The 26,520-nt window shown below is 41.7% G+C and overlaps 1 protein-coding gene across 1 annotated transcript in view; it reads left to right on the top strand.

Annotated features, from left to right (window-relative positions):
- Nucleotides 1–455: 455 nt before the first annotated feature.
- Nucleotides 456–26,520, top strand: part of LOC134527276 (leucine-rich repeats and immunoglobulin-like domains protein 1) — a 53,950-nt gene continuing 27,885 nt past the window's right edge. Inside the window, exon 1 of the mRNA XM_063359813.1 lies at nucleotides 456–660. Coding sequence (XP_063215883.1) covers nucleotides 643–660 — 18 coding nt within the window. The 5' untranslated portion in view covers nucleotides 456–642. The remainder of the gene's footprint in view (nucleotides 661–26,520) is intronic.

The following is a 26,520-nucleotide window of genomic DNA, read 5'->3' as shown; positions in this document are numbered from 1 at the left end:
AACGCTGATGCTCACCCTACTAAAAGCATACACTTAGTAATATAAAATTCTGTCTGAATGTTTCGGTGTGTAAATTTACGTGAAAAAGACAAAACCTTATATTATAGACTGGTGGAATACATTTTATTTATATTTTATGTATTATTTGTTACCATTCTCTAGGCCTATATCATTTCCAAACATCCATATACCTAGGGATATTAAAAATATTACCCAGCCACAATCTAACTTTAATTGTTTCGAAAATATGGATAAAAGTAACAAGGTAACTGTGTAAGTAAACATTCATATTGAAATAATGCCACCGATCTACATTCCTGTGTAATGCAATGACTGACAAGCTCTTCCAAAGCGCATTACAAGATGGAGGCCGGCGGGTGACGTCACAGCTGTGTGCACAGTGCCGCGAGGCCGGCTCCACCAGGTGTTAGCCTGGCATCACAGCGTCAGCCTGTTATCGCGCGATACGCATTAACGACGCGGGGAGGGGAGGTCCCTCCCTTCCTCCCGCCACTCTAACAGAAATGCTGATACCGCGTAGAGACTGTTCATCGCCTTCCCAAAAAGGTCGCTCCACCGCTGCCTGCGGCCAGTCACCTGGAAAGTCATGAGAGCAATTTCCAGAAGCTGAGTGTCGCCAAGATGAACCAGAACATGAAGGTGAGGCGACTGCACTTGTCTACATCTCTCGTGTCGTCACGAGGCAGGGTGACTCAGGCCACGAGGCACTGCACGGTTTGCTGGCCAGTCTGCACTGAGACATATTGCTTACCAAAGTGTAATATATTAACTGTTGCTCGGGTATTTTAAAAGAGTTTCAGTTAATTGACCTTTAAAGTACTATAGGAGAATAATCTGTGAACGTTTAACAAGTTCAGTTAAATGATGCTGTCTCTGTGGTCTTGTCACCGTTAGCCACGACGCATTACCTATAAACAACCTTTTTAACAAAAAATCTGTACAAATCATTTGTCAAAATATCATTTTGTTTTGTATAACTTATAAATAAGGCAAAATTTTGGTTAAAAGTTTCCGGCCTGCAAGTGAAAAAGACATCAATTCCCTTTGAAAACGTGGAACTAAAACGCAATCTTGGGTGGTGCAGATTTATAAATTGTAGATTTTTTAATCAGCGCTAACTTATGTTTTGAACTATATTAGGTAGTCTTGAAAAAATAATTTTTTATAACTCTTTGCCCAAACTTTGCTGACAATTCTTGAATCCGAGTTGTGAATTTAAAGCCATATAATATGAAGTTCCGATCTTCCTAGGCTCCACGGACAGGAAAGGGTTTGTAAGGGGGTTTACAGGCGGCAATAGCCCCTTCCGAGCAAAAAAAAAAATTTTTTATATATATAATTTTGTTTGTGTATATTTATGTTAACTAATTAAAAAACTTTAATTCAACTTTTCTATCATGAAAAGTTGTTTCAAAGTATTAAATAACAGTAGTTTTACTATTAATTTGTAAATATTCAAATCCTATCTCTGACTTATTTAGGTTCCTTTTACGCTGGACCACTAGAAGTTCGCCATGATTTGGGCGAGTGGCGCGCTAGGAAAACGCGCGAGACTAGTCTTGAGAAACTGCGAACGCGCTACTCCGTCTTATTTCCAATTGATAGTATAAAAAAAGTCGATTTGGAGGAAGCATAAGTGCATTGTTAGTGTTGTTTCTACAGGTAAACAAATGCCATAAAAACCGAATATATACTATTCATCCGATCATTTGTTGAGAAATAACATAAAATTTCTAAGAACACTTTATTTTTAAACTCTCTGAATATTATTTCTCAGGCATGACCCATATGGCGATTCCCTCATGCACTTCTCAAATAAACCTTTAGGCGTGGAAACTTGATCCCGCCACCACACGAAGAAACAGCTGTATGCTGGAACCAGGGCAGCGTGTGCAGGACCCATGGCCCCTCACAGTGTGAATAGTTCTGTTAGGTTTCATGTTACCATAGTGTGGTACATTTCTATTGGCACGCCGCAGGGCCCCAGTGTGAAGGAAGCCTTAACATGTTGTGAAACCATATTCTTTCTTTCTATGATAGTCCCTCCCGAAAAGTCTTTCTGGAGCTGCCACTGGTTCCGAGGCAGTTTGTCAGTAGGAAAGCATTCCTTTATATAGAGCGGCTATCATCCATAGAACCTAACTATGTCATTTTAACTAAGGTAAAGTGGTTTTGTAAATGTCTGATGACATTAGTGCTGATGCTAATACCGGAGCGAGGTGACCCCTAAACGCCTCGGTGTGGAATTCGGGAAGCAACAAAAACTAAAGTGGCAAGGGAATTCTTTTGTGGTTTACCCTCGACGTCCGATGATGAGAAGGGAAGGGGAGGGGCTAGCCATGACCCAAGTCCTGAACCACAGGACCCACGGCTTGCCAGTCCGAGGACAGACTTCTTGGATAGCAGTGAACAATGGTCTTTAAATATAATAAAAGACTTTCATTTCATCAAAATAAATAAAATATTTTCCTCATATGAGTATTGTAATCCCACATTAGGAAATAAAAATTAAAAATTGATGAATAAATACATTTTAAAAACGTACTTATTGAATCCAATTCACAGTATTTACTATATTCTAAGAAACTTAGTGCAAATATTTATTTTAAATGAAATATTTCTGAAGAAAAACTATTTCAATTCTGAGAATTATTTCGTATTTTAAAAAGGCGCCTAACTATATAAGAGTTATTCGAAATGTTTCTTCAGTTCCTTTCACATTAAGGGCCTTAATTGTTTTCAAAATACACTCTTTGCAATAAATTTAGAAAGTCTTACGTCTGATCCATGAAAAATGAGTTTCAAAAGGAATTTCCACAAAACATACCACAAAGCTGACTGTCTCCTGCCACTACAAACAATAAATGTTACGGTCAACAATGTGGCGTCATTGCCACCACATTGGCTGCCAAATGTATTCTCTTTTTGTCTGCTATATTGTACTAGCTTCTGTGGCCATTTTGCATCATATACTATTCTGGTAGAGTATGAAAGTGTCATCTATCAATTCGTCAGTAACCATAGCGTCCACAATCTTGTTTTATATCTTGGTCATAATCTTGAGGAGCATCAAAATAAAACAAAAAATCGAAAAATATTTTGAAATATAAAAAATTTGTAATACATTCGGTATCACTTGTAGTCCCGGGTTTTATCTCTGAACATTGTAAAAGAAAGCAATATTTTTTACTGAATACTGGAAAATTTTAAAATTGAAATCGTCTTACATAACAAACAATAAACTACCCGAATTTTTAATCGACAAAAGTTGCAGAGGTTTGTCGGTGCTGCAGACATTTCCCCGCTAACTCCTCTGCACATCGACTACGTTTTCCGTCACAACGAATATCCCTCATACTCGACATCTAGATGATTGAAGTGAGCAAGGTGCTCATCCCATTGTGTTGTCGATACAAGTTAAAACATCTTCCACAAAAAAAAATAATGCCGACAAATGTGCACATCGTTCAGTTCACATTTGGTCACACATTTAGATTGGGCAATATACACGTTCCAAAACATAGGAGAGCTCTTGCCCGACCCAGTAAGAGAGGAACCAGGTGCCTAAAACTCCACACGCCAGCATGCGAAGCAGTGGTTATCTTCTTATCACCTGCCGTAAACTGCGCGAAGCAGATAGCATCGAGCTCTGTAAATATTTAATGGTTACGAGGTCAAGTTCTTAGTGAATAATAAGATACAACCAGGGCTTACAAGCCGCATGGCGGGGGGAGGCGATAACCTCGAGACACGATTGGTATTCAAGTTTATTATAGTGCTTTGTTGGGCAAAATTACAAGTATAATACTGGTAGAACACATTAGACACCTACAAGTTATACGTTACATGCTGGTCACATTTACACTTACGGTTAAGGTAATGTTTGCATTGTAATAATATACTGTATACGTTTTTTTAATAGTGGTGTTTGGAAAACTGGACTTTATTTAGTAACGGGAAGGGAAAGGGCAAATTTATTTGCCCCTCGCCTCCCTTACCAGTTCGTTAGTTTCTCTCGACGGCCCTGGGTTAAATATAATGAAAATGGCAACACTCATCGATATTATAAATAAAACAACTGTTTATAATATACTAGCTGAACCTGCGACCTCGTGTGCGTGGATACAATAATTCACACCAGTCATTTTAGAACAAAAATATTAATAAACAATGATTGCATATAATTGGCACACTGAGACAGGGTTCAGGGTATGGTGCTGTGGTACCGACCACCATATTGGACTGTGATGTCATGGCGGGCATCTTGGATGTTCTGGTGGGGCCATTGTATTAAAAATGGCTACTGGATTCCCCTCATTGATGTCCTCTATCATATTGACCCTCATAACTAATACAAAATAATATATTATAACAACCAGTGTGACGTCCAAGTGGCCAACTTGTATCCGCCAAATTGTTTTTTTCGTTAATGTTTTACCTGCTATAGTGCTGTAGTAGTGATGTATTACCAGCAAACTATTGTCATGTCCAACATCTTTTAAGATATATTGGCAGCCATTTTGAACATCCATATTTAATAAAATAGAAATTCGAGAGAACTTCCTAAAATAATGAAAAAATTACTCATAATATAATGATAAGTTTGATCAATTTCTGTTCTTGGTTCTATATTTGAAAAATGTGGATTTTGGGTAAAAAAATATTTATTAAAATCCTTGTTACATTTTACTATACAAGTGACAGGTTCAAGTAATTAAACAGAACAATTTTTTTTACAAACAAAAAAGTACTTGGTTAATTCTACACTACTTAATGTACAAACAAGTACAAACAATTGAATTAATTATTTAACCACTTTAACCAACTGTAACCCCCTCTTTTGCCTGGCCGGGCCAGTAAACACTAATAGGGACCAAGCAGAAGGCTTGATCACAATAATAAAACCCAGGCTGATATTATTAGTTTATAATATTCAGTTAAACAAGAAAAATATACACATTAAATATTCCACATCAGAAAAAGGCATTAATTCATTTACAGACTCCAACAGTCTTAAGATCATATAAAGACATATAATAAAATAGAATAATCAACGGGGGTCAAGGTCTCAAGCAAAGAGGGCATACAGGCCGTTCCCCTCCAATACAAAACCACCTTCCTCACAAATACTGGAACCACCTGCCCCCGTCGTCCTGTGCACCGGTTACACCACTCCACTTAACCCCATTAAAAATCTCATAAAAAAATAATATATAAATAACAAAACAATATGTAAACAATCTATATAAAAATATTTAAATAACTCTGTTCAGGTACTATTAAACACATTAATATTATGTACATTAGGTCAATGGCATATTCACATTAATAAATATATTTTTAGCACCAAAATGTAGAGAGTTACTGAGCATTTAAGAATGTACCTGCACTTGTTCTAAAACAAATTATAATAAAACACCAATTTAAATAAATTCCATCAAGCTGGACTGGCAATATAGTCTATACCTACTATGTACTTTGTAATCACAATATAATGCCACAGAACATTTATAAAATTAATAATCACCTAACAAGTATTATAATTATACCTAACCAAGAAACAAATGCTTCCTCAGATCACTATTTCCTTTTACGAATTTACTTTATAAAGTTCAACAAGGGTGAGCACCAATAAATATAATAAAAATAATTTAAATGCCAACAGAATATAATCAACTTTACTTTAGCAGGAAAGGTGATTTTTTACAAACTACTCATCCTATTTGTGTGGCAAACCTGTCTAAGCCTCATCATTACCTAATCGCCAGATTTACAGCTGAATTGTGAGTCGGCAGCAAAAAAATACAACGAAAAAAGGCGAATCAACGTAGCGGTAAATCAGAGCACAACTCCGCGATGCAAAAAAAATTAATTCTGAGGAAAACCTACACATATCTAGAATCCCAATTAGGAGAGTAATAAATCTTCGATAGATCCACAGAAATAAAAATGCCAACTCTTACAGTTTAAAGGAAGACTGAACTATGAAGAAAAATCAAATTGCCTCCAGCAATTTACAGAAGTCTGGGAGAAGCGGCCCCATTCTCTCCAGCCGCTGACATGCCTTGAAGTCGCCGCGCTGACGTCATCACAGCTGCACTGATTTCACAAAACTTCTATTCGTAGACTCCGCCTTCTACTTGAATATACAAGCAGGTAGAAAACTGTATCATCGTAGCAGAACTCTTCATATCTTCATTCGCCATGAAATACTCTCTCTGCAGTAGACTTCCCTCTTGTCCTCGGCAAATTATATTATTACAACTTCTCGTACCCCGACATGTAGATTTATAGGAGCAAAACGTTTTATTCTCGTGATCAGTCCAATACTCCGACGCAGTTCGGCTTCATCTTTTTCTCCACTTGCTTACTCATAATCACAATCCCTCGTGAAACTAATGCTGATAGAATTAATAACTCTCGTTAGCTAATCGATGAAAGGTGAACCTCTATTCCGTTGTACCGTTGTCTCAGGCACGCAGCTGAATTTTCATTTTAAAACGACCAGTCATTTGTTGCGTATGCTTCTTACAGTTAACCCTCTTTTACTCCTACTCCAACTCTTCTCTCCAGTAGGTACGACATTACTCCTCGAGGCGACTCACATCAACTCTCTCCACCAGCTGTCTCATACCAACAGCCTAACGCACAACCAATACTACCAATTCCTTCTCCCCAGCGCTAAATTCCCTCGCGTACCAACTGCACAAACACTAGCACTCGCGCGTCAAACACATGCCAGATCGCAGCGCCGCACGACAAAACCAGCAACTAACCAGACCGCCGCGCCCGCTCGCACACAGATAGCGTGCACGACTGCGCCTGCGCCTCGATCACACACAAAACCTAATCAAACAAACCGTGGCACTCAAAAGAGTGTAACACAACTTTTTTCAGTGTTTATATACCCTGACGTTGCAGGGGCTGATCCCGTTTGTGGTGGTTGAAGTCCCGGCTGCTTAGATGGATGGTAGAGGGAGTTCGAGCCTCGTGGCCTGGGGGATCAAGCCTAGCGCAGGTGTGTCACTGGCCCGCTGTGTGTCACTGTCCTGGTGAGTACCGCATTTTTCCGTCGTGGAACGAGATAACGAACCTGAAAAGTTCCTTTCCGTGGTTGCGACCCGCATTGGCCGAGGCATCCGTCCGCGAGCGTCAGCGAACACGCGCCTCCAGCGTGTCCGATGACTCTGCTGCCTCCAGCCACACTGCCACTGCTGGGGCAGCTGCGCAAATTGCGATGTATCGTCTTTGGCGACCGACGCGATACTTCTGCGCGCGATGATCCAGCTCGCAAGATTATCTCTCCCCCAATCACTCCCCTCTTTCTGGTGCATCTTGCCGGCGTTCCCACAGCTCTTTTATTTTGTCCAATTCCCCCCTTTATCACAGTTTTCCACACACGTGCACATCGGCGCAAAGAGGTGGCAATGTGCAAAAACAGTCTAAGCGACTGGGAGAAGCACTTGGGGCGACATCAAATACCCCCCCTCTGCCAAAATCGTTTTGTTCATTGACACCTTGGTCACACGCACTGCATAACGAAGCACTCGGACACCTTGGTATCACTAATCGAGGGCTCAGGCATGAGTGGGGATAGTCAGCTGAGTAAAAGCACCTGGCCATGGGAAGTACTGAAGACGGGCGGGGGCCCTACATTGTCGGGTGGAACGGCGGGGTGCCACAGGGATTTTGAGTTCGTCCTGCTCAGGGTCGCCACTAGTAGGCTGGGCCCCACCTCCGACTTCTTCCTCATCAATAGGAAATATGATAACCCCCTCTGGGTCATCTGAATCACCGAGTAGTTAGGGTGAGAGGCGGGTTTTGCGAGGGCGTACAATAGAGTCTGTTTCCTCCATGGTGTCCTTGGGAAACTCCACATCAGTGTCGTATTGGAGGCCGGTAAATTGGGGTCGTCAACAACTGGGGCTGGTGTAAGGATATGCCCCCTGACCTGGAGTGGGGCATTCGAATCGTCATTACCATTGTGGTGACCCTCCCTTGACCCGGGTGATGGGTCCCTGGGAAACAGCCTATCCATCAGCTGCTCCAGTTTGTGTAGTGTCATGCCACCTCGCTCAATTTTCTGTGATGTACGATTAGCACCAAAGGGGGGTCCCTGTGTGTGGGATCTGGGATTGTTTTTGAGGTATTGTTCCTCTGGAAAGCTCTATTTCCAGCCAGTTCAGATTCAAGTGGGGTGGTCTGGTTGGATTGGTCTGTATGCCCAAACTGTGTGGGTACTACCGCTGCATGGTACTCGGAAGCCTCGGGATTTTGTAATGTAAGCTGGGCTTCAGGAAAAAAAATCAAAAGATGAATAAGTGTAAAATAAAGCCTTGGAAGTGTCAGCCCACAAACAAACAACAATAATTAACACAGAGGTGCCCAGACATCTTACAAAGGAATTTACTTATAACCTACTAGGAACTCTAGGAGGCTATGTGGATCGAAGATGAGTAATAATGAAATAACAAGAATTGTGGTTTGATTTATATAACTGGCCATTTACTAAAATAATTAACTTAGCTTTTTCTTTTATCTTCATATTTTAAGTACACATGTATTAAAACACATTAGTTATAAACAGAAGGGAGCCCCGGGGCAACAAAATACATATAAAAGTAAACAACCATATCTCTTAAACTTGACCCTGGTTTTATGTGAGCTCGCAGGCTCATAAGAAAGACAATTACGTTTTGTTTTTAATTTTCTTTTGAAATGAATTCAACCAAATCCTGTGTTCTGAATACTGGCGGTCCTGGCACTGGAGGTTTCTGTAGATTAAAGTCCAAAAGAATTCATTTTATGAAGAAACTTGTATGTCGACCGGTGTGGGGAGAGAACTTGTGACTGGAAGAGCCCAATCACAGACTGCTAATTTTGGTAGTGAAGTTCCATTCTAATTTTTGTGGCTAATCTTGCACCCCGCCTGCAACCAAAGTCCCAAATTGCTTAGACTGGTTAACAGGCAGCTAAAGCTGGGAAAATCTATGCCCAGGGAAAAACAAAAAGAAGGGGGGGGGGGAAGAATGACGATAACTTACCCAAAACAGCGGGCTGAAGTCACGATGGCGGGCCCCAGAAGTTGAGTTGGCATCTCCCGGTGCGGAAGTCCACGGTAGCCATGGCGAGAAAGTTAAATTTTTTTTTAGATAAAACAAAAAATGTTGGTACGGGCAGCCAATTTATAAAATAAAAAAATTAGGCATCAATACTTTGATGTTCGAATCTACATGTCGTAGTGTCAAGTCTTAGAAAATACAACTGAGATGGACTCTCGCGAATCGCGACGCGTGGTCCGTACTGACCAGATGCTGCCCGCCTAATCTTCAAAAATGGCGTCGGTGCGCCTAATTAAAGAAAGTTACTGCCCCCATCCAAGGAGGGGGGGGGGGGGTTTATGGTCCGCAGGTGTCCGGAGATGGAGATACCCGAAGGGGCGAAGCAGACTGCAAAATGCTCGCCCCGCTCTCACCCGAGTCGCGTGCCGACTAAGGTCGCAATCGCGCCGCTACTGCTGCCAAAGTCGATTGTGACAAGCTGTATCTTATGGGAGGGATGAGTAGTGCGCTCTGGTGGCCAAGATGGGAAACTGTCTGGAGGGTCACAGAAATGTCCGCTAGAGTGCACTGGTGGCACTCGCAACCAGCAGACAGGGCAAGGTTAGGGATTTTTGCCGCCGCTAGGCTTCGCTGATGACTCTGTTGGACAAGGGTGGGTGTCCTGGGAGAGACCATGTACCCTGCGCGGGTTCACTGGAGGTCGATGCTCCGGGTTGAAGTTCCCAGGAAGCCACAGGTGGGTGATGAGGGAAGAGGGGTAAAAACTGGCTAAGTCACCTGGGAAACATATCATGTGAACCGTCCCGAGGCGTCGCCGAGGACTGTAACATGCTCCTCGACGTGCTGCCAAATAGCATTTCAGGTTGTGTCTCAGGGTAAGTCTCTGTTGGATCAGACTTAGGAGTTTCAGAGTTGATACCCATGTCATTGTCCCTCGGTAAAGTTCTAGTTAGCTTGGGTTCTGGTGGGATCAGCGGATTTCGGTCAAGCTTGGTGCGATTTCCCCTTGGTGCCGCCAGGGGTAGCTCAGGTGTTGTCGAGTCGTCGACTAGCCGCATAGCATCGTGGTGGATCTTGGTTGTCCTGCCATTGGCAATCCTGACCAGGTAAGTAGTTGCACCCAATCGAGCCATTAGTCTTCGAGGTTCAGACCACTTGGGTGCTAGGCTTGCACAGAATTTTCGCCGCCAGCTGACAGATGATTAAACTTGACTTGGACCATCTGCCCGAGGGCACGTTGGATGGGTTGAGTGGTGGATTGAGGGGTGTGACGAGCTTGAAAATGGGCTTGTAGCTGCTGGGCCTCAGCTTGCTGGGTCTCTGTTGGGGCCGGGTCCTCAGTCCCAATGGCACCCAATTCGCCTGGCCGCGCTAGGTTACGGCCTTGCAGCAGCTTGGCCGGGGAGTGGCCTGTGACCACATTGGTCCTGCACCAGATACTTTATAGGAGAGTGGGGATGTGGATATCCCACTTGGTATGGTTTTCATCTAGGCAGATTCGTAGTTGAGTCTGAATGTCCTCATTGCGCCTTTCTGTGGGATTTGCCCGTGGATGATAGGTGGGGGTGGTGTGGTGTTTGACCCCCCACTGTATACATGATAACCGCCAGTGACGACTCATGAATTGTATGCTATTGTCTGTCAGTAGTATTCTGCGAAATCCATACCTTGGGAACACTTCCCGGTCCAACAGGGCAGCTACCATTCCCGCCTTGACATTCGCCACTGCAAATGCCTCTGTCCACCGTGAAAATACATCAGTAATTACCACGATGAACCGCTTTCCTCTGGTGGTACGAGGATAGGGGCCCATGATGTCAAGTGCTATGGTGTGGAATGGTGTGTCTGACTGCCTGGGCACATGTTGTTCCACTCCATCAGGTAGGTTTGCTTTGCGCTGCTGGCAACGCTGGCACTTCCTCACGTAGTTTTTGACCTCTGCAGTAAATCCTGGTCAGTGAAAGACCCTGCTGACTTCCCGCAGGGTTTGCTCTGCTGCAGGGTGTCCTGCATGTTCATGAGCATGAAGGAAATACAGTACAGCTGGCTGTGCGGCATAGGGCACATGAATATGCCACTTGCACCTCCCAATAGCACCTTGTGTCCGGAGCAGCCCCTCGAATTGTGCTGGTTCGGGACAAATCGAGCACCACACTCAGCAAGTCGGTCTTGGATACTTGGGTCCTTCTGTTGATCATCGCATATGTGCGCAACTAGGTCGGCCATTGTGCCGATAGTGGTGGGTGATTCGCCTGCGCAAGGCATATAGCATGGCAGGTGGTGGTGCTGATGTCTGAGTGGTAGTGAGGTGGTCCGGCGGCAGAAGGTCGTCCCAGCCCTGGCTGTCGTGGAAGGTGGTGTCAGGGTATGGATTTCTGGAAAGTTCGTCAGCCAGTTGGTTTTCTCGGCCAGGGACATGCTCCACCATGAAAGTGAAATTTGGAATCATCAGAGCTTATCTGGTAAATTTTGACTTCCCTCCCTGAGTGGAGTTAAGCCACTTGAGGCACTGGCTGTCTGTGCGGAAGGTGAAAGGGCGCCCCTCGAGGTGGTGTCGGTACCGCTTAAGTGCCCACACCACCGCAAGGCACTCCTGCTCGTTGACATGGTATTTCCTCTCAGCCTGACCAAACTTTGCACTAGTACATTCCATTACTTGGTGCTGGCCCCTTGCATCCAGCTGATACAGCACAGCGCCCATACTGTCCTGCCTGGCATCTGTCTGCACAAACAGGGGCTCATCCGGTACCAGCCAAGACAGGGTGTGGCAGTTGCAGAAATTCTGTTTGACCAGCTCCAATGCCTAGTCAGCGGCCTGCGTCCACCTGCATTTTTGCTTGGAGGAGAGTAAATTGGTCATGGGTGCCGTGATTGTGACGAAATGGGGGATGAAGGACCTCAGTCAATTCAACAGCCCCATAAGTTTCTGCAGCTGTTTCCATGTCCACGGCCCCTGCTTGCTCGCGATGAGGGACAGCTGATTGGGCAGCGGGTGGCATCCCTCGGCGTTGTCTATATGCCCCAGGAACTGATTTTCTGCCACCCCAATGTGCCACTTCTGTGGGGCGCAGGTAAGCCCATGTCTGGCGAGCTGTTCTAGGACCAGGGCAAGATGGTGTGCATGGTCCTCCCACGAACGTGACCAGATGATCACGTCATCCAGGTAGGCCATGGCAAACTTGCCGATGTATCCATCCAGGACACGGACACTTGTGGTCTGGAAGGTCGCCGGGCGTCCATCAGCCCGAACGGCATTGCACAGAACTGGAAGCGCTGGCCATCAGGGGCTGTGAAGACGGTCTTGGGGTGGTTAGAGGGGCGTTCTGGCACCTGCCAGTACCCAGACTTGAGGTCCAGAGTAGTGAAAATGGTGGCATCTCCAAGTCCAGCTAGGGCATCAGTTATACTAATAAGAGGTGGTTGTGCTGGAATGGTGAGACGGTTTATGGGCTTAAAATTAACACAGAACCTCAGAGTTATATCCTTTTTGGTAGCCATGATGATGCGACTGTTGTAGGGGGAGGAACTTGGCTTGATGACTCCACTCTCCAACATTTCCTCGATCTGCGCCTGTATGGCCTCCTGCTCTCGGGGCCCGAACCTGAGTTTTTTTTCAAAGGGAGGTGTGTGAGGCACGAGAGGGATACTGTGTTCGGTGATGGTTGTCCTGCGAAGTCGGTCTGCTGCTGCAAATACCTGAGGATGATTACTATGTGTCTAATTTATATGTGACCAATGTTATACTGGAATGCCATGATGGAGCTCGTCCAAACTTATGACATGACTGGGTAGAGATGGGAGTGACCGATGGAGCCCGTACACTGTCCAGCGGCCACAGGTAACCAAGTGCATATGCCTGGCCCGGACCTAGATGGTTGCATCCACCTGAGCCAGGCAGGGAGCTCCCAGGATCAGCTCCTCTCTCAGGTTTTGCACTACTAGAGTGTCTGTCTGACTCACATGGTCCCTGATGTTGAGTGTAACTTGGATATGCCCAGTTGCGGGCACGCTATCTCCCTTGGTGGCCAGTAGCACAGTCTCCGCACTACCTGCTGTCATGGCTGCCTCGGGGACAAGGTGAGCCGTGATGTAGGTGCTGCTCGCGGTGGTGTCCACCAGTGCCTCCAGGTCCTGCCCATTCACACAGACAGGAATCCGGAGAAGCTCGCATGCATCGGGGCCCAAGTTCCCGAGTTGTGGTGGTGCATCTCATGGTCTGGCAGCTGCGACAGGGATCGCCAGGGCTATGGTGTGAGCAGGGGAGCTCGCTGGTGACTCGTGGCGAGGCCCGTCGTGGCTGTGTGTGCTGGCCCCACCGACGTTAGTTGGGCGGGGCGGCTGGTCATGGGTTGGGGCTGGGCGAGAGTTCAGGGGGTTGTGGCCAGCTCTGTCACCACACCCTTTCGGCTGTTTCCTGGCGGCGCGGATTCCCACAGGGCGGCCCTGGTCGGACACTCAGCATGCCAGTGATATGTCTCAGTCCGACATTGCCTGCCACGGGGTGGTCGCTCCTCCCGGGCATCCTGTATGTCGCAGCGATGCTCTTCTTGTCGTGGTTGTCGCCAGGATCGGTCAGGCGAACTTGGTTGCGCAGCACCACGACCTGGTGCTGGTGCCGCCGACGTCGTTGATCATGGGTTGACGGGGCCAGGCATATGGTACCACCGCCAAGGTGTCCTCTGGTGGTATGACAGCTGGTGGTGCATCGGCTTGTCGTGTTCGGGGAAGTTCACGCACTGTTTGTGCTGCTAGCAAGTCCTGCTCTACATTACGATCCACTGCCAGGAATGTCTCTAAGTCATTATGGAAGTGCCCCTCAGATAAGGCCGCAACTCTGGTCTCAGCATTTCAATGGCAATAAGTAGTATATCACTCACTAGTCCTCCCATTGCCAGGCATCGGTGTAACCGCACCTTGTCGTGAATAAATGCCTCCACCCCTTCTCCTGGTGCCTCTGCATGGCAAAATAATGTTCGTTGACAGAGCACGCGTGCGCGAGGTCCGTCAAAATGCGCCTCTAATCGCATTGCATATTCATCCCATAATACATTATAATCTCCTGACTGTGCCCAACAGGTCTGCGCATCGCTGCGCAGTCGCTCACTGATGTGCTTTACCCATTCGCACACTGGTATAGATTGACGGGTGAGCTTGTCGCGACAGACGCGGATGAATACTCGCAGATTGTCACGAGCTTTACCAGCAAACTCTGGTAAAGTGAATCCAATGCGGGGAACGACCACTGGTTGCTTGACTCCGGCGTTAATTACTCGTTTATCACACATGGTACAGAGATACATTCCATCGCGGGAGCACAGGAACTCGCGTGCAGTCGTGCACGCGCGGTGTTTTCTAAGTCCACACTCGTGGCAAACAGTTGTCTCTCCTAACTCTCCCCGACAACGCACTGCCCCACATACTAATGTTTCGCGGCCTTTGCCACTGGCTTAGTGTTCGGTTATTATGTCCGTTTGTGATGCGTCTGGCATGCAGGTGTAACTGTCCATTATTGTCCTACATGCACTTAATTCGGTAGCTTTGTCGCCTGCCTCCTCAATTTCGACAGCTATGTGCATACTGGGCCTTGTCATATCCGCGGCTGTCCAGTCCGAACGGTGGCTGGGTTGCGTCGTTGGCGAGGTGCGGACAGGCAGGGAGGGGCGCCTCTGCTCCCCAGCGATGCCGTGTCCTGTCTCCACTCGCTTCTCGCCCCGCAGAAGATTAAATATCGTGTTCGCACGATATCACCGGGCCAGAAAAGTTCGTTTACACTCGCGGGGGGTTTGGGGGTGAAAATTATGCTCCTGCGGTGCGGTGTTTTAACATGATACTATTTATCCAGGCGTTAATCTTATCTTCACTTGGGTGTTGTGCGGCTGAAGCTCGGCGAGTCGGCGGCTAAATGATCCTGGCGTGAGACACGCTGACACCTAATCATTCTCGCCCGCCATATCTCGCTTCGGCGCGCCAGTTTCCTGTCCCAGTGCTACAAACATCTGTCCTTACTGCGTCACCCTGTTTCAGACTTACGATTTTGACAAAATTTTGAAAATTTGAAAGTGACTTGAAATTGAAAACTGACTTGACTTGAAAATTGAACTTTAAAACTTTGAAAATTTGAAAGTGACTTGAAGGCCACAAGAGTCGGGCGCCAATTTTACGTCGCAAGGGCTGATCACGTTTGTGGTGGTTGAAGTCCCGGCTGCTGAGATGGGTGGTAGAGGGGGTTCGAGCCTCGTGGCCTTGGGAATCAAGTCTAGCGCAGGTGTGTCACTGTCCCGCTGTGTGTCACTGTCCTGGTGAGAACCGCACATTCCCATCGTGTAACGAGATGACGAATCTGAAAGGTTCCTCGCCGTGGTTGCGACCCGCGTCGGCCGAGGCGTCCGTCCGCGAGCCTCCGCGAGCACGCGCCTCCAGCATGTCCAACGACTCTGCTGCCTCCAGCCACACTGCCACTGCTGGGGCAGCTGCGCAAATTGCGATGTATCGTCTTTGGCGACCGACGCGATACTGCTGCGCGCGATGATCCAGCTCGCAAGATTATATTTCCCCCAATCACTCCCCTCTTCCTGGTGCGTCTTGCCCGCGTTCCCACAGCTCTTTCATTTTGTTCAATTCCCCCTTTTATCAAACTTTCCACACACGTGCACATCGGGGCAAAGAGGTGGCAATGTGAAAAAACCGTCTAAGCGACTGGGAGGAGGACTTGGTGCGACGTCAACCCATTTAATTTGTTTGCATTAAGTCACTGTACAGGTGTAATGATTTATTTCTGAGGTTGATAAGCGAAATACCTAATGCACATCGTACACTAAAAAATCTTGTACCGATGTTTTGTAACCTGGGGCCTCATATGATGAAAAATTGTTTATTGCAACAGTAGAATGCAGCATTTATTCCATTCGTCATAAGTAAGAATTCAAAATGGTATTTTATCATACTTGGTCACACATTTTAAAAACACCTTTTTAATACAATTTAGCAGTTTACAAATTATCTGATACTTCAAGTCTGTTCTTAAACAGGTTTATCTAATGTATATGGGTTGGATAGTCCAGGCCACTGAAGAGGTAATTATTCTCTAAATCATAAAAACCCTTATCAGCATGGCTTTGATAACCTCCATTTGACAAATCTTGCCAAAATATTCATTTTAAAGAAAAACTGATAGTTCAAGTTTTAGCAGTTGAGCACTGCTCATTTGTTGATTGTTGTTTTTAACATTTCTGCTGGTATTGAGGTTTACTAGCACTTGTTTTTTACTTTGCAGATCTTCTTGTGTTAACTCAGAGTATTTAAATGTGAAAAACCTCATCCCATTTATTATACTTAGATGTCCCCCGTCACACAGTCGGAGACCTACCGCGGGTTACAACATATCTTTTGAAGTTATAATGGAATCCGATCCCAATTGTTTATTACACATTCACCCTGAAACAGTGTTCTTTGCGCGTGTTTCGTACATATCCTTCTTTCATAGCGACGAATCCTTGAAGTTGTACTGAAAGACATACTTTAGAATTTGCACTGGTGAATCGAACATGCCAATGAATGTCCGCTGCCCATTGAAGTCTCTGGCGTCGCTATAATTGGGATCTGCACTCTCGGTGGTGATAGCTCCGATGTCGATGGTACAACTTCCATCAAGGCCTTTGTGAATGTCGTTGAAGATGCCAATGGGATCTGCGCCATCGTCGGTGTTGCTGTCATCGAGTTTTGCATAGCTGACGGCATTACCACCACCAGGATCTGCAGCATAATTAGCGTTGCTGCAATTAGAATTTTCTCTACCATCGTCGTCGTTACCATCGGAATATCTGCTATTGTCCGAATTGCAGCCATCGTAAAATCAGCAACCATCGTTGTCATTGCCATTTGGATCTCCACAGCCATCGGTGTCACTCTCGTCATGGTCTGCACTGCTGATGGTATCCTTTCCATCAAGGTCGACATTAGAAAACCAACAAAATCTCAATAAACGTAGTGGAGAGAGTCGATTCGCACTAAACCATAACCAGAGAAGCACTGAAGGTCATATCATCTAGACCTCACTTTTATACCCACAGTTTCTGGTATACTACATGAGTCAAAACAACTTGTGGTTTTTGTTTAGTTTTGTCTATGGAAACCTTGAAGGTTGCAGCACATCTTGACGATAACAGTTCTTGGACATAACTAACTTTATCTCGAAAATATACCTGTAATTATGAGATAATTTCAACAAGCTTCTCCCGACAATGGTGCGATGCAAGCCGATCGTGATGTATCAGACAAACAAAATAAGCATTTCTTGGAGTATTTCCATTCGTCTCTATGTCGATACTACAGTCGATGGATATAATTTATTCAGTAGCCCTGTTTGGGAAAGTCAAACACCATTAACAGAGCCCTGTCTTGAAACTTTTGGGACTAAGTATCGGCGACTGTTTGCGAACATATTATGCTAGCTGGAACTTGGAAGAAATTTAATATCCAAGAAGAAATCGCCTATTTTCAAAGTCCATGTATATGTCGACATTTAGGTAGCTTTCGTTGTTTTAAAACATTTCTACATTATGTAATTGGCAGTTATCGAACAACGAGCGACTTACCCCAGTATTAAGTTGTCTTCCAGTCTGAAGTCCGACAATGATATTTTGCTAAGCTGGACTGTATTAATTTTTGATAAACTGACTTGGAGACAAACTAGAATACATTTTCAGGATCCAGTACATTATTGATCTTGAATTATTCAAAAGTCTTCAGCCTCTTGATACGTTCGACCATGCTGACTTGGACATGAGGTATCATCCACTAGATAGACTATAGTGTAAGCGAGACATAGTGTGTGCAACTACTTTCACGTTGATTTACATGCTGGCTAGAAGGAATACGAACTCATGTTTCGAAATAATTGTTATATGCCTGTAGTCTTCAGCAAATCCGAGAAGCATAGATGAAGGCATGCCAGATAGCTTGTTAACATCCTAGAGGTCACAGCTTGCCAAATTTGCAGCATACAATTCGTTCTGCATGAGCGAAAGGTAATTTTTCATTTCAAATATTATGCCCACATCTCTCTTCTGGTCTACATATTTAAATAGTTAAATTATTTATAGAATACAATTGCAGGATATATTCGTTTTGGTCGGATACATGCTACCTGTCTGTGTCAGCATGCCTCTTATACATAGAAACGACTGCGAATGCAAATAACAGATATATTGGTGCTGTACAGCGATGCATAATTCATGTGGTAACATGTATAATCCGAAAAGGTAAGGCTAGTATTTGTACAGCTCAATTTTCGTAATAATGTCAAACAAAATAATGTGGTCTACCACGTTGCGAATCTCGTCTTTCATATTTATTTGGCACTTGTCCTATACTGAGAACAATCTTTACTCTGTCAACTGATGACACATAGACGCCTAGTAGGAAACTGATCTTTTGCATGTCAATGCGATTTTTTTTATAAATTACTGTTCTGTGTCACAAACTTTATGCCCATCGCTTCAAGTGCAGACGAAGTGTAATTTCTTCATTTCATAACTGACTAGAGTCCTGGCTGGTCACAAGTCTAATGGCGACTTCATGTGCGCACTTAACAACTACTGAAATTTAAATGAAACATTGCAGCACTTCGAACAGTTTATATCCTGGCAGGACCATTGGTGAAAACTGGAGTAGGTTGTGGTTTATTCTTCAATTAAGATTAGCTCCACTTGCAAAAATGTAGTTTATTTGTATGACGTACATTAGCAATAAGTTGACAGCTCGTAAATATTCGTATGTTTCTCCAGCAGTGTACAACTTTTGTTCCCATCCTAGCAATTTTAATAAGGTCCTTGGTTTCATAAAGTTGACATTTTCACTGCATGTTGTAATGATTTTTTTGATTGCTTTTCCTCACCCTTTGGTAACTTTTCCTTAATGTAATATACAATGTTTTCAATTGTGCCGCCAATTAACATTTTTGGCACAATTTTAACTTTTGAATTTTGAACCATTAATTTTACCAGTAATTTTGCAGCTCAAATGTAAACTTTTTACACTCTCTGTAAACTTCCATTTATTCATTGTCAGGCCAGACTCCCCTATCCAACTTAGAAACACACAACATAGAAACACACAAAATATAATCTTCTAAGTTATGCCTGTTCTAAGTTTTGTGTTTCGGCGTTGCGTGTTTCTAAGTTGTGATAGTTCTATGTTGTGACTTTCTACGTTACGACGTTTCTAAGTAGTGTGGTTCTGCGTTGCGTGTTTATAAGTTACGTGTTTCTAAGTTATGACAGTTCTAAAATGTATGTTTCTAAATTGTGAAAGTTCTAAGTTATGACTTTCTAACTTACGATGTTTCTATTTTGTGTGGATATTGAATGGTGAAACTTTTGGTTGTGTGTTTTTGGCAAATGTTTTCATACGTTCTTATATCCAGCCCTCTACAAAGCTTCTTCCTTTGAAAGTTAGGGAGCTATATATAACCATCTTGACCACCAGCGATCTCTATGTGGTTCGTGGAAAACTACATTTTTTAAGACTTGTTTGTTTCTCGGCAGATGGCATTTTACACCGTTCGTGCATTTAACTATGAAATTACTGTGAAAAATAAATTTTATAAACTAAATAAATTACATCCAACAAAAAGGCGTATTTTAATTTATTCAAAACGAAAATAAAAACTGTAATTAAAAAAAGTATAATTATTTAAAGTGATATCTAACAAAAGTAAAATAAAAAAAAGAACTTAAAATTGAATTTTAATACTAAAATATAGGTATGGTGGAAATACCTGCCATTTAAATGAGCTAGTAATGTGTAAAAATAGTACTAGTTTCTCAGCAACCCATATTTACTGGGTAGATTTTTTTGCAAGATTTTTATAACTGGCAACCATTGATTTGGCCTTATTCTTTGTCATAGTGAATATCATTTTTACTTAATTTTTTTAAATTGCGTAATTTAAAGTTTTATGCTAATTTTTGAATTGAAAAAGCTTTGCTAAATTGGTCATCTGTGAAATGGAAAATTTAATACATAGTCCAATGTTCTGTAATAAAATTTATTCGGTGAACTATTACGTGCAACTTAATGCATTTGTGACCACGGTTAGTCACCATGTTATAGCAAATGCATAACTATCACATAAAACACAGAAAGTAATCCAATCAATTCAAAGGAAAAAGATTTTGTAAAGGTCGCGTTGTGCGCAATTCACAATAATTATTTTTTAGTTTGAAAATTTGTCCATACAAATTCGCACTTAGTATCTAATCTTTTTAAGTAAGAGCATGTAACGAGTTTATATTTTGAAAAAAATTATGAAATAATAAATTTCGTATGCATTTAACCTTCGATATAAAATATGTAACACAATTTACTGCAGAACTTTAAAATCTATATATTTAGTAGTTTTTTTGTTTTAATTATACGTAGCAAAATATTATTACTTTAACAATTTATTATGTATAGGTATATCGTCTACCGTTTGTAGTGTAGGCCTATACAATATTTTAAAAAACCTAGCGTTATAATTTTGTACACTTCTTAGGGGTTTTAGGATGGAATGTGCCTGCCTGCCTGCCTGCCTGCCTTTTTGATTGTGCTTCCAAAATGTGCTGCCCTTTTGATGGTGCCTCCAAAATGTGCTGCCTTTTTTTTATTGTGCTTCCCAATGTACTTCCTTTTTCGTTAAATGAGCTCCATTTTAGATTATGTTTTGACTCGTGTATTATAGTAAATTGATCTTGATTTGACTAGTATATTGTTCCTACGGTTGCGGGTATATATAAGCGAGTCCTAGACAACAGGTCACTCAGTTTGTTACTGTCGTCGACGGTGTAAGGATCACCTAGTTTGTTTCATCTTGTGCATAAGTCAAGTAATTACCTGTTCTTCAGAACTCGATGGCATCTTTACCGTCTTTAACGTCTAAGTCGATGGAGATTGAACCATTATCTACGGGAACACTGACGTCTGCGACGACTGCGATGAAGCAGATCCCGTTGGCAACGACGAAGCCAACACTGGAGGAGACTTCAACAGCCGTGGTACCACCGACAGAAGAGAGCTGAATGACTTCAGTACTGGCTGCACAGGAAACGTCAACGAACGCTGTTTCGCCCTTGATGGAGACTTCAATGGATAGTGATTCGTCAACAGCTAACGAACATCGATGCCGTTACTGCGACAAGATTTTCTCAAATAACAGCAATGTTCGACGGCACTAGAAGAGAGAATGTGCTAAGAACCTTTATCGAAAAATGTTTTCTGTAATAGGTGTCGCAAGAAATTTACAAGAAATGTTAATTTGCAGGAACACTTGGAGACATGCAAAGGTCCTGTTGCGCGGCAGAAAGTAAAGGTTCCGGTACAACAGCGAATGGTTGATGTGCATAGGAGTATTCCTGGAAATGGTACAACTGCAGTAACATCGACATCTGGTTCGGGTTGGTCCTCATTATCTAGGCATCCTGGTGGCTACTGCGATATGACGTTTGCATTTTCACATGATGTCCGGAGACATGAGAGGAGTAAATGTACGGAAAGTTCTTCTCGCATGAATTTATGCTGTGATGAGTGCCATGAATGGTTTACTCGAATTGATAATTTGCGTCGACATGCGTAAAACTGTAAAGGTGACGTCCGTGTGCCTACTGATGAACTATCTGCAGAAATTTCGACTCCTCGGTTTAGATTGGAGACTCGTGAGCGTAGAAGCAAACAAACAGATGTGCAGCAACCGATTGCTATGACGTCTGTACATGAACCTAAAGCCAAGATTTTGTTCGATACCTACTATACAGGTGAATGATAATGGCTTCTACTACTTGGCGCAGTCTGCATTTCGTGGAATGTTGAAAGACTACTATTATCTAAATACGTTAAGTGAGTCGAAAGATATTTGTAATTTTCTTTATATCAGACAGGACATAATCAATCAGCTTACTGATGACGTATCAGCAAACGGTCCTTTAAAATATAACTTGTGGTTGGACTGTATATATGGAAAGCCATATATGTGCGATGACAAAGTGAAGAAGTGTGCATTCAAGACATCGGCTGCAGTAATTTACTGTTTTGAAGATGTGAAGCAAACTGTTAAACACTGTATCTAGAAAATATCTCAGGAAGAGGAGGACTATGTCAGTAAAGGTTCTGGCTGGTCTCTGTCTAGTATAAACCAGTTGGAGCTAAGAATTAGTCATTTCACGCCTATGCAGGCCCAAATGTAAATAATATTGCTGGTTTTCGCAAGTGTTCCTCTAGTAGAATATAAATTAAGTAATAAATATAACGTTTGTAAAAGAACTTGTGGTGTTTTAACTCTCGAACCTGTCACATGTGTGCTAAATTTACATTAATTTTTTTTGCATCGCCCAGGGATCGAACCAATAACAGGGTTCGATCGAATCAATCAGTAAAATAATAAGTATTTTTTTTTATGAATTTTGAACTTTTTCCCGAATATCTAGCTAAATAATTACGAATTTCCAAGATGGTGCTCAAATGTCAAGATGCCGGGTGCCACAGTAATAAAAAATTATTACTGCACTCTAGCAGGTTAAATTTTTGGTAATATGAAGGTAGTGCACAATAGGGGCCGAAAACTAGATGGTGGTCTCCAGCAGACGAAAACAATATGGCTGATGTGACTTCATACCAGCTGATAAAATATACCTTGGTATTGGTGGTGGGAGGTCAGACGAAAGGTGGCTTCCATGGAAGAAGGATCTATCGACATTTTTTTTTTACGTGACAACGTCTAATAAATCGATGAACGCCGGCTGCACGCACGAAAAAGTGTCCCACTACGGATGTCCCACTACGGATGTGTCCTATTTGCTCATTGTACGCATGCGTGGCATCTCTCTTCATGCTCATTGTAGGGCCTACGCATGCGTGGCATCTCTCTTCCACTCGATTGGAACGACCATCGATTTGACTTTTCAATCATATTTTCTTCGTTTGAATTATTAATATTATGTAATTTAACAATTGTCCACCGATTTTCAGCACAATCGGTACAGTTATTTAAAAGTAATGTTTAATATTCAAATACGTTTTGAACCAACAATGGTGGTTTACATTTACATATAATAATGCAAATTACAACCGGGATCTTTTGCACAATGTTTTAAAAAATATTGTAACACATTATAAATAAGTTTGGTGTATTTGGGATGCGTATTTGTTATAAAAACGAAATAATATTATTCCCCTACCGTGAACAAAATTTTTATAAAAGCATATATGACATCTGAAACTATCATTTAACGAATATGGCTTCGTGGGTGAGCGATCAGCGGCGCTATCCTCTTATTGTAAGGTTGTAGGTTCGATTCCCGGCAGGTGCGAAAATGTTTTTTGTACTTGTAAAAATAAATACGACGCACGTAACATTTCAAAAGTAATAAATATATTTGAATAATGAATGCAAATAAAAGTAAATTTATTAATTAAATTGTTTATTTTATTTCACTCCTTTGTATCTATGCAAAATATAAATAATTCAATAAAAATGATTCAATTTAATTCATAAAAGTATGTAGAGGTAGATTTTATCATACAAAAGATAGAAAAAATTTAAAAAAAATTCTTCCTCAAAGAATACAATATTTTTAATGCCTAAATGGTTTGGTTACAAAAACCTATTACGGCTCAGTCTCAGGCCGAATATGATATTATTTCCTTTTCTTTTGGATCAATCATTTCATCAATGTTTTGTTATGACGTTGTCACGTTAAACTATCGTCCGTAAACCGACTTTACTGACAACCAGTTTTTGTTTTAAATTTTACTCTTTATGGGTTTGAACCAAGAACTTCAGGACGTAAGTGTGTTTTAAATAGTATTTTATTAAAATGTGATTATTAAAATGTTATTATAATATTTGAAAATTTTTCCAAATTTCTACCTTCAAAATTACGGTTTTCCAAGATGGTGGCCTGAACAAAAAGGGAAACGGAGTTTTATAGATTATTTATTTTAATTTATTTAATTAATTTTTTATAATTCTAAATGTTTTCCTCCTTTTCAAGCATTGTACTTATGGATTTTCAAAATGGCGGACATGACGTCGTACTAGATAACGATATATATACCTTAACTTTTGAGGGGGGGGGGGGGGTTGTCAGTATGCCTGCAGCCACCATGAAGGAAGGATCGGTCGCCGTTTTTTTTGGTCTCACCGAATTCGAACTGAGGACTCCGATCTCCATGCCGTAGGTGTATGTTTATTAAATATTTTTTATTAAAATTTAATAAAATTAAATTATTTTTTTTATAATTTAAAAAAATATTAAAATCAGTTAATAAGAATAGATATTCCAGATGGCGGCCGTAACGTAAATTGAAACGGTGACGTTATTATCCAAATTGGTGATCATAAACCCAGATGATGTCAGAGGCTCATCAGAGGCTTTAGACATGGATGCTTAAGCCTCTTTTAGGACAATGTGTTCTTCTAAGGCAAAAAGTATTTTAATTTTTTTCGAAATTCTAGTTTTTGAATAGTGGAATTTTTTGAGATTTTTTGACGGAATTTTGTTCCAATAAAATGGAAATTTTGGCGAATTTTGGGTAAATATTAGAAAATGTTGGCAAACTTCAAAGGTCAAAGGTCAATGTAAAGATGTAAGTTCAAGGTCACGGCTATCCAAGATGGCCGCCGTGACGTGACCATCCAAGATGGCGGGCGGCACCACAGGCACCACAGCTTGAAGCCTGCGCCCGGACATACTTTCCTATAGATACTATTTTTTATGTTGACTAACTTGATTATTAACGGTGAAGAAGAGAGCAAAATTACAAAATACATATTTTCTTTGACCTCCAAATTTCTAAGTTGTTACAAGTAGTTGGCGAGATGAAAATAGAATTTAGAGTTGTGTGAGTAAGGTTCAACCTCGAATCTTTAACATTTCATCTTTACAAAAAAAATCATACACTTAATAAAATTCGATAACTCAAGGATAATTTGATGCTCAGAGTGAAATCCAATTTCCAGATTTTCAATTTTTCCAAGAAACTTAAAAATTTCAATAAAAAGAAAAATTGGAATTACTTACAAAATGTTAAATTTTATTTTAAAATGTTGCGTTTATTTTTATTTATCCTCTTTATTCAGTTCGCTTTTTATAAATATAACTCATATTAAAACGGTTTTGAAACCAGTCACGTGATACAAATTCATGTGTCCAAAAATTCAAGTTCGGTATTTGAACCTCGGGAAGCCCACAAAAACATCTACCGCTGTCTTTACACTACCAAGCCCATTAGGCAAGAGTAAAGTCATTTTTTTAATATTCTCACTCTCGTCTTTTTCTTTATTATTTCACTGAGCCTCTCACAAAAATTACTAGCAGGTTGTGCTGAATGCTTGGTTATCGTTGTTAATGAAAGTGCCACACATTTTCAAGAAAAAATACAAGACTATTTCTTAAGGTAATTTTTTTTTTCATAACTTTTGAAGCATAATGGTATTTTTAGAAATTTTTGAGACTGTTTAATTCATACGTCAACGGTTATTTAAAAAAAATGTTCAACTTCAAAAGAGTGTTCAAAGTCATTATTATTCTGTCCTATATGTAAATGAGCACGGCGTAGAGTAAATCACATTGAACGAACGAATAAATTAAGTTGTTCCTTAAATTAGGTATCAAACGTGCGCTATAAAATAACATCATTAATAAAAAATTTCAATAATTGTAAGATCCATACAAATCAATAATTTCTCAGCGATTTTTCTGAACGTGTAGTAAGATTCACAAACAATTTTCAAGAGTGCACGCATTGTATTAGATTTAACGACGTAAGATGCACATACCACCCATATTACACTTACTTTGTTTCGTTTTACAAATACAGTAGTTTTAATTATTGAGCAACAAATAATTTTAACTTTCGCATACGAAGCCTCCGACTGTAAATAATAACTTCACGGGCGAATTTCTCTAAATATCATGACGTCACTCTGTGCTTTTGTTTTAGCTTGGAGAAAATAGGTCTTTGAAAATAACCGTTTGTGGAAATATTTTCTTCAGAAAACATTTGTATAATTTTCTTTAATATTTTGATTCTTTTTCTTTTTTAGTAACACATCGCGCTAACTCTAACATGCCAAATGTTTTCACATGTTGGGTTACGGTAATATGTTATTCAATAGACGTTTACCCAATAAAATTAATTCACATCTCTATTATATTTTTTTCCGCGAGAAGCTACTAAAAACGAACTTCACCCAAGAATTTCGTTAAGCCATTCAGCGGTTTATGCTTTTTTGGATACAAAAAGACGTTAAATTTGATTTTGAGTGGAATATTTTTTTGTAGGATGTACCAACAGTATAATAAGATAATATCCAAGCAGTAAAATAATTTTCTTGCAAACACCATTGATATCGGACGTTCTGCTGGCCGCTTTCTTAACGTTCGGAACGACTCAGTGTCCT

Source organism: Bacillus rossius, chromosome 1, assembly GCF_032445375.1.
Source record: "Bacillus rossius redtenbacheri isolate Brsri chromosome 1, Brsri_v3, whole genome shotgun sequence".
Lineage (NCBI taxonomy): Eukaryota > Metazoa > Arthropoda > Insecta > Phasmatodea > Bacillidae > Bacillus > Bacillus rossius.
This window is presented reverse-complemented; position numbering and strand designations above follow the sequence as displayed.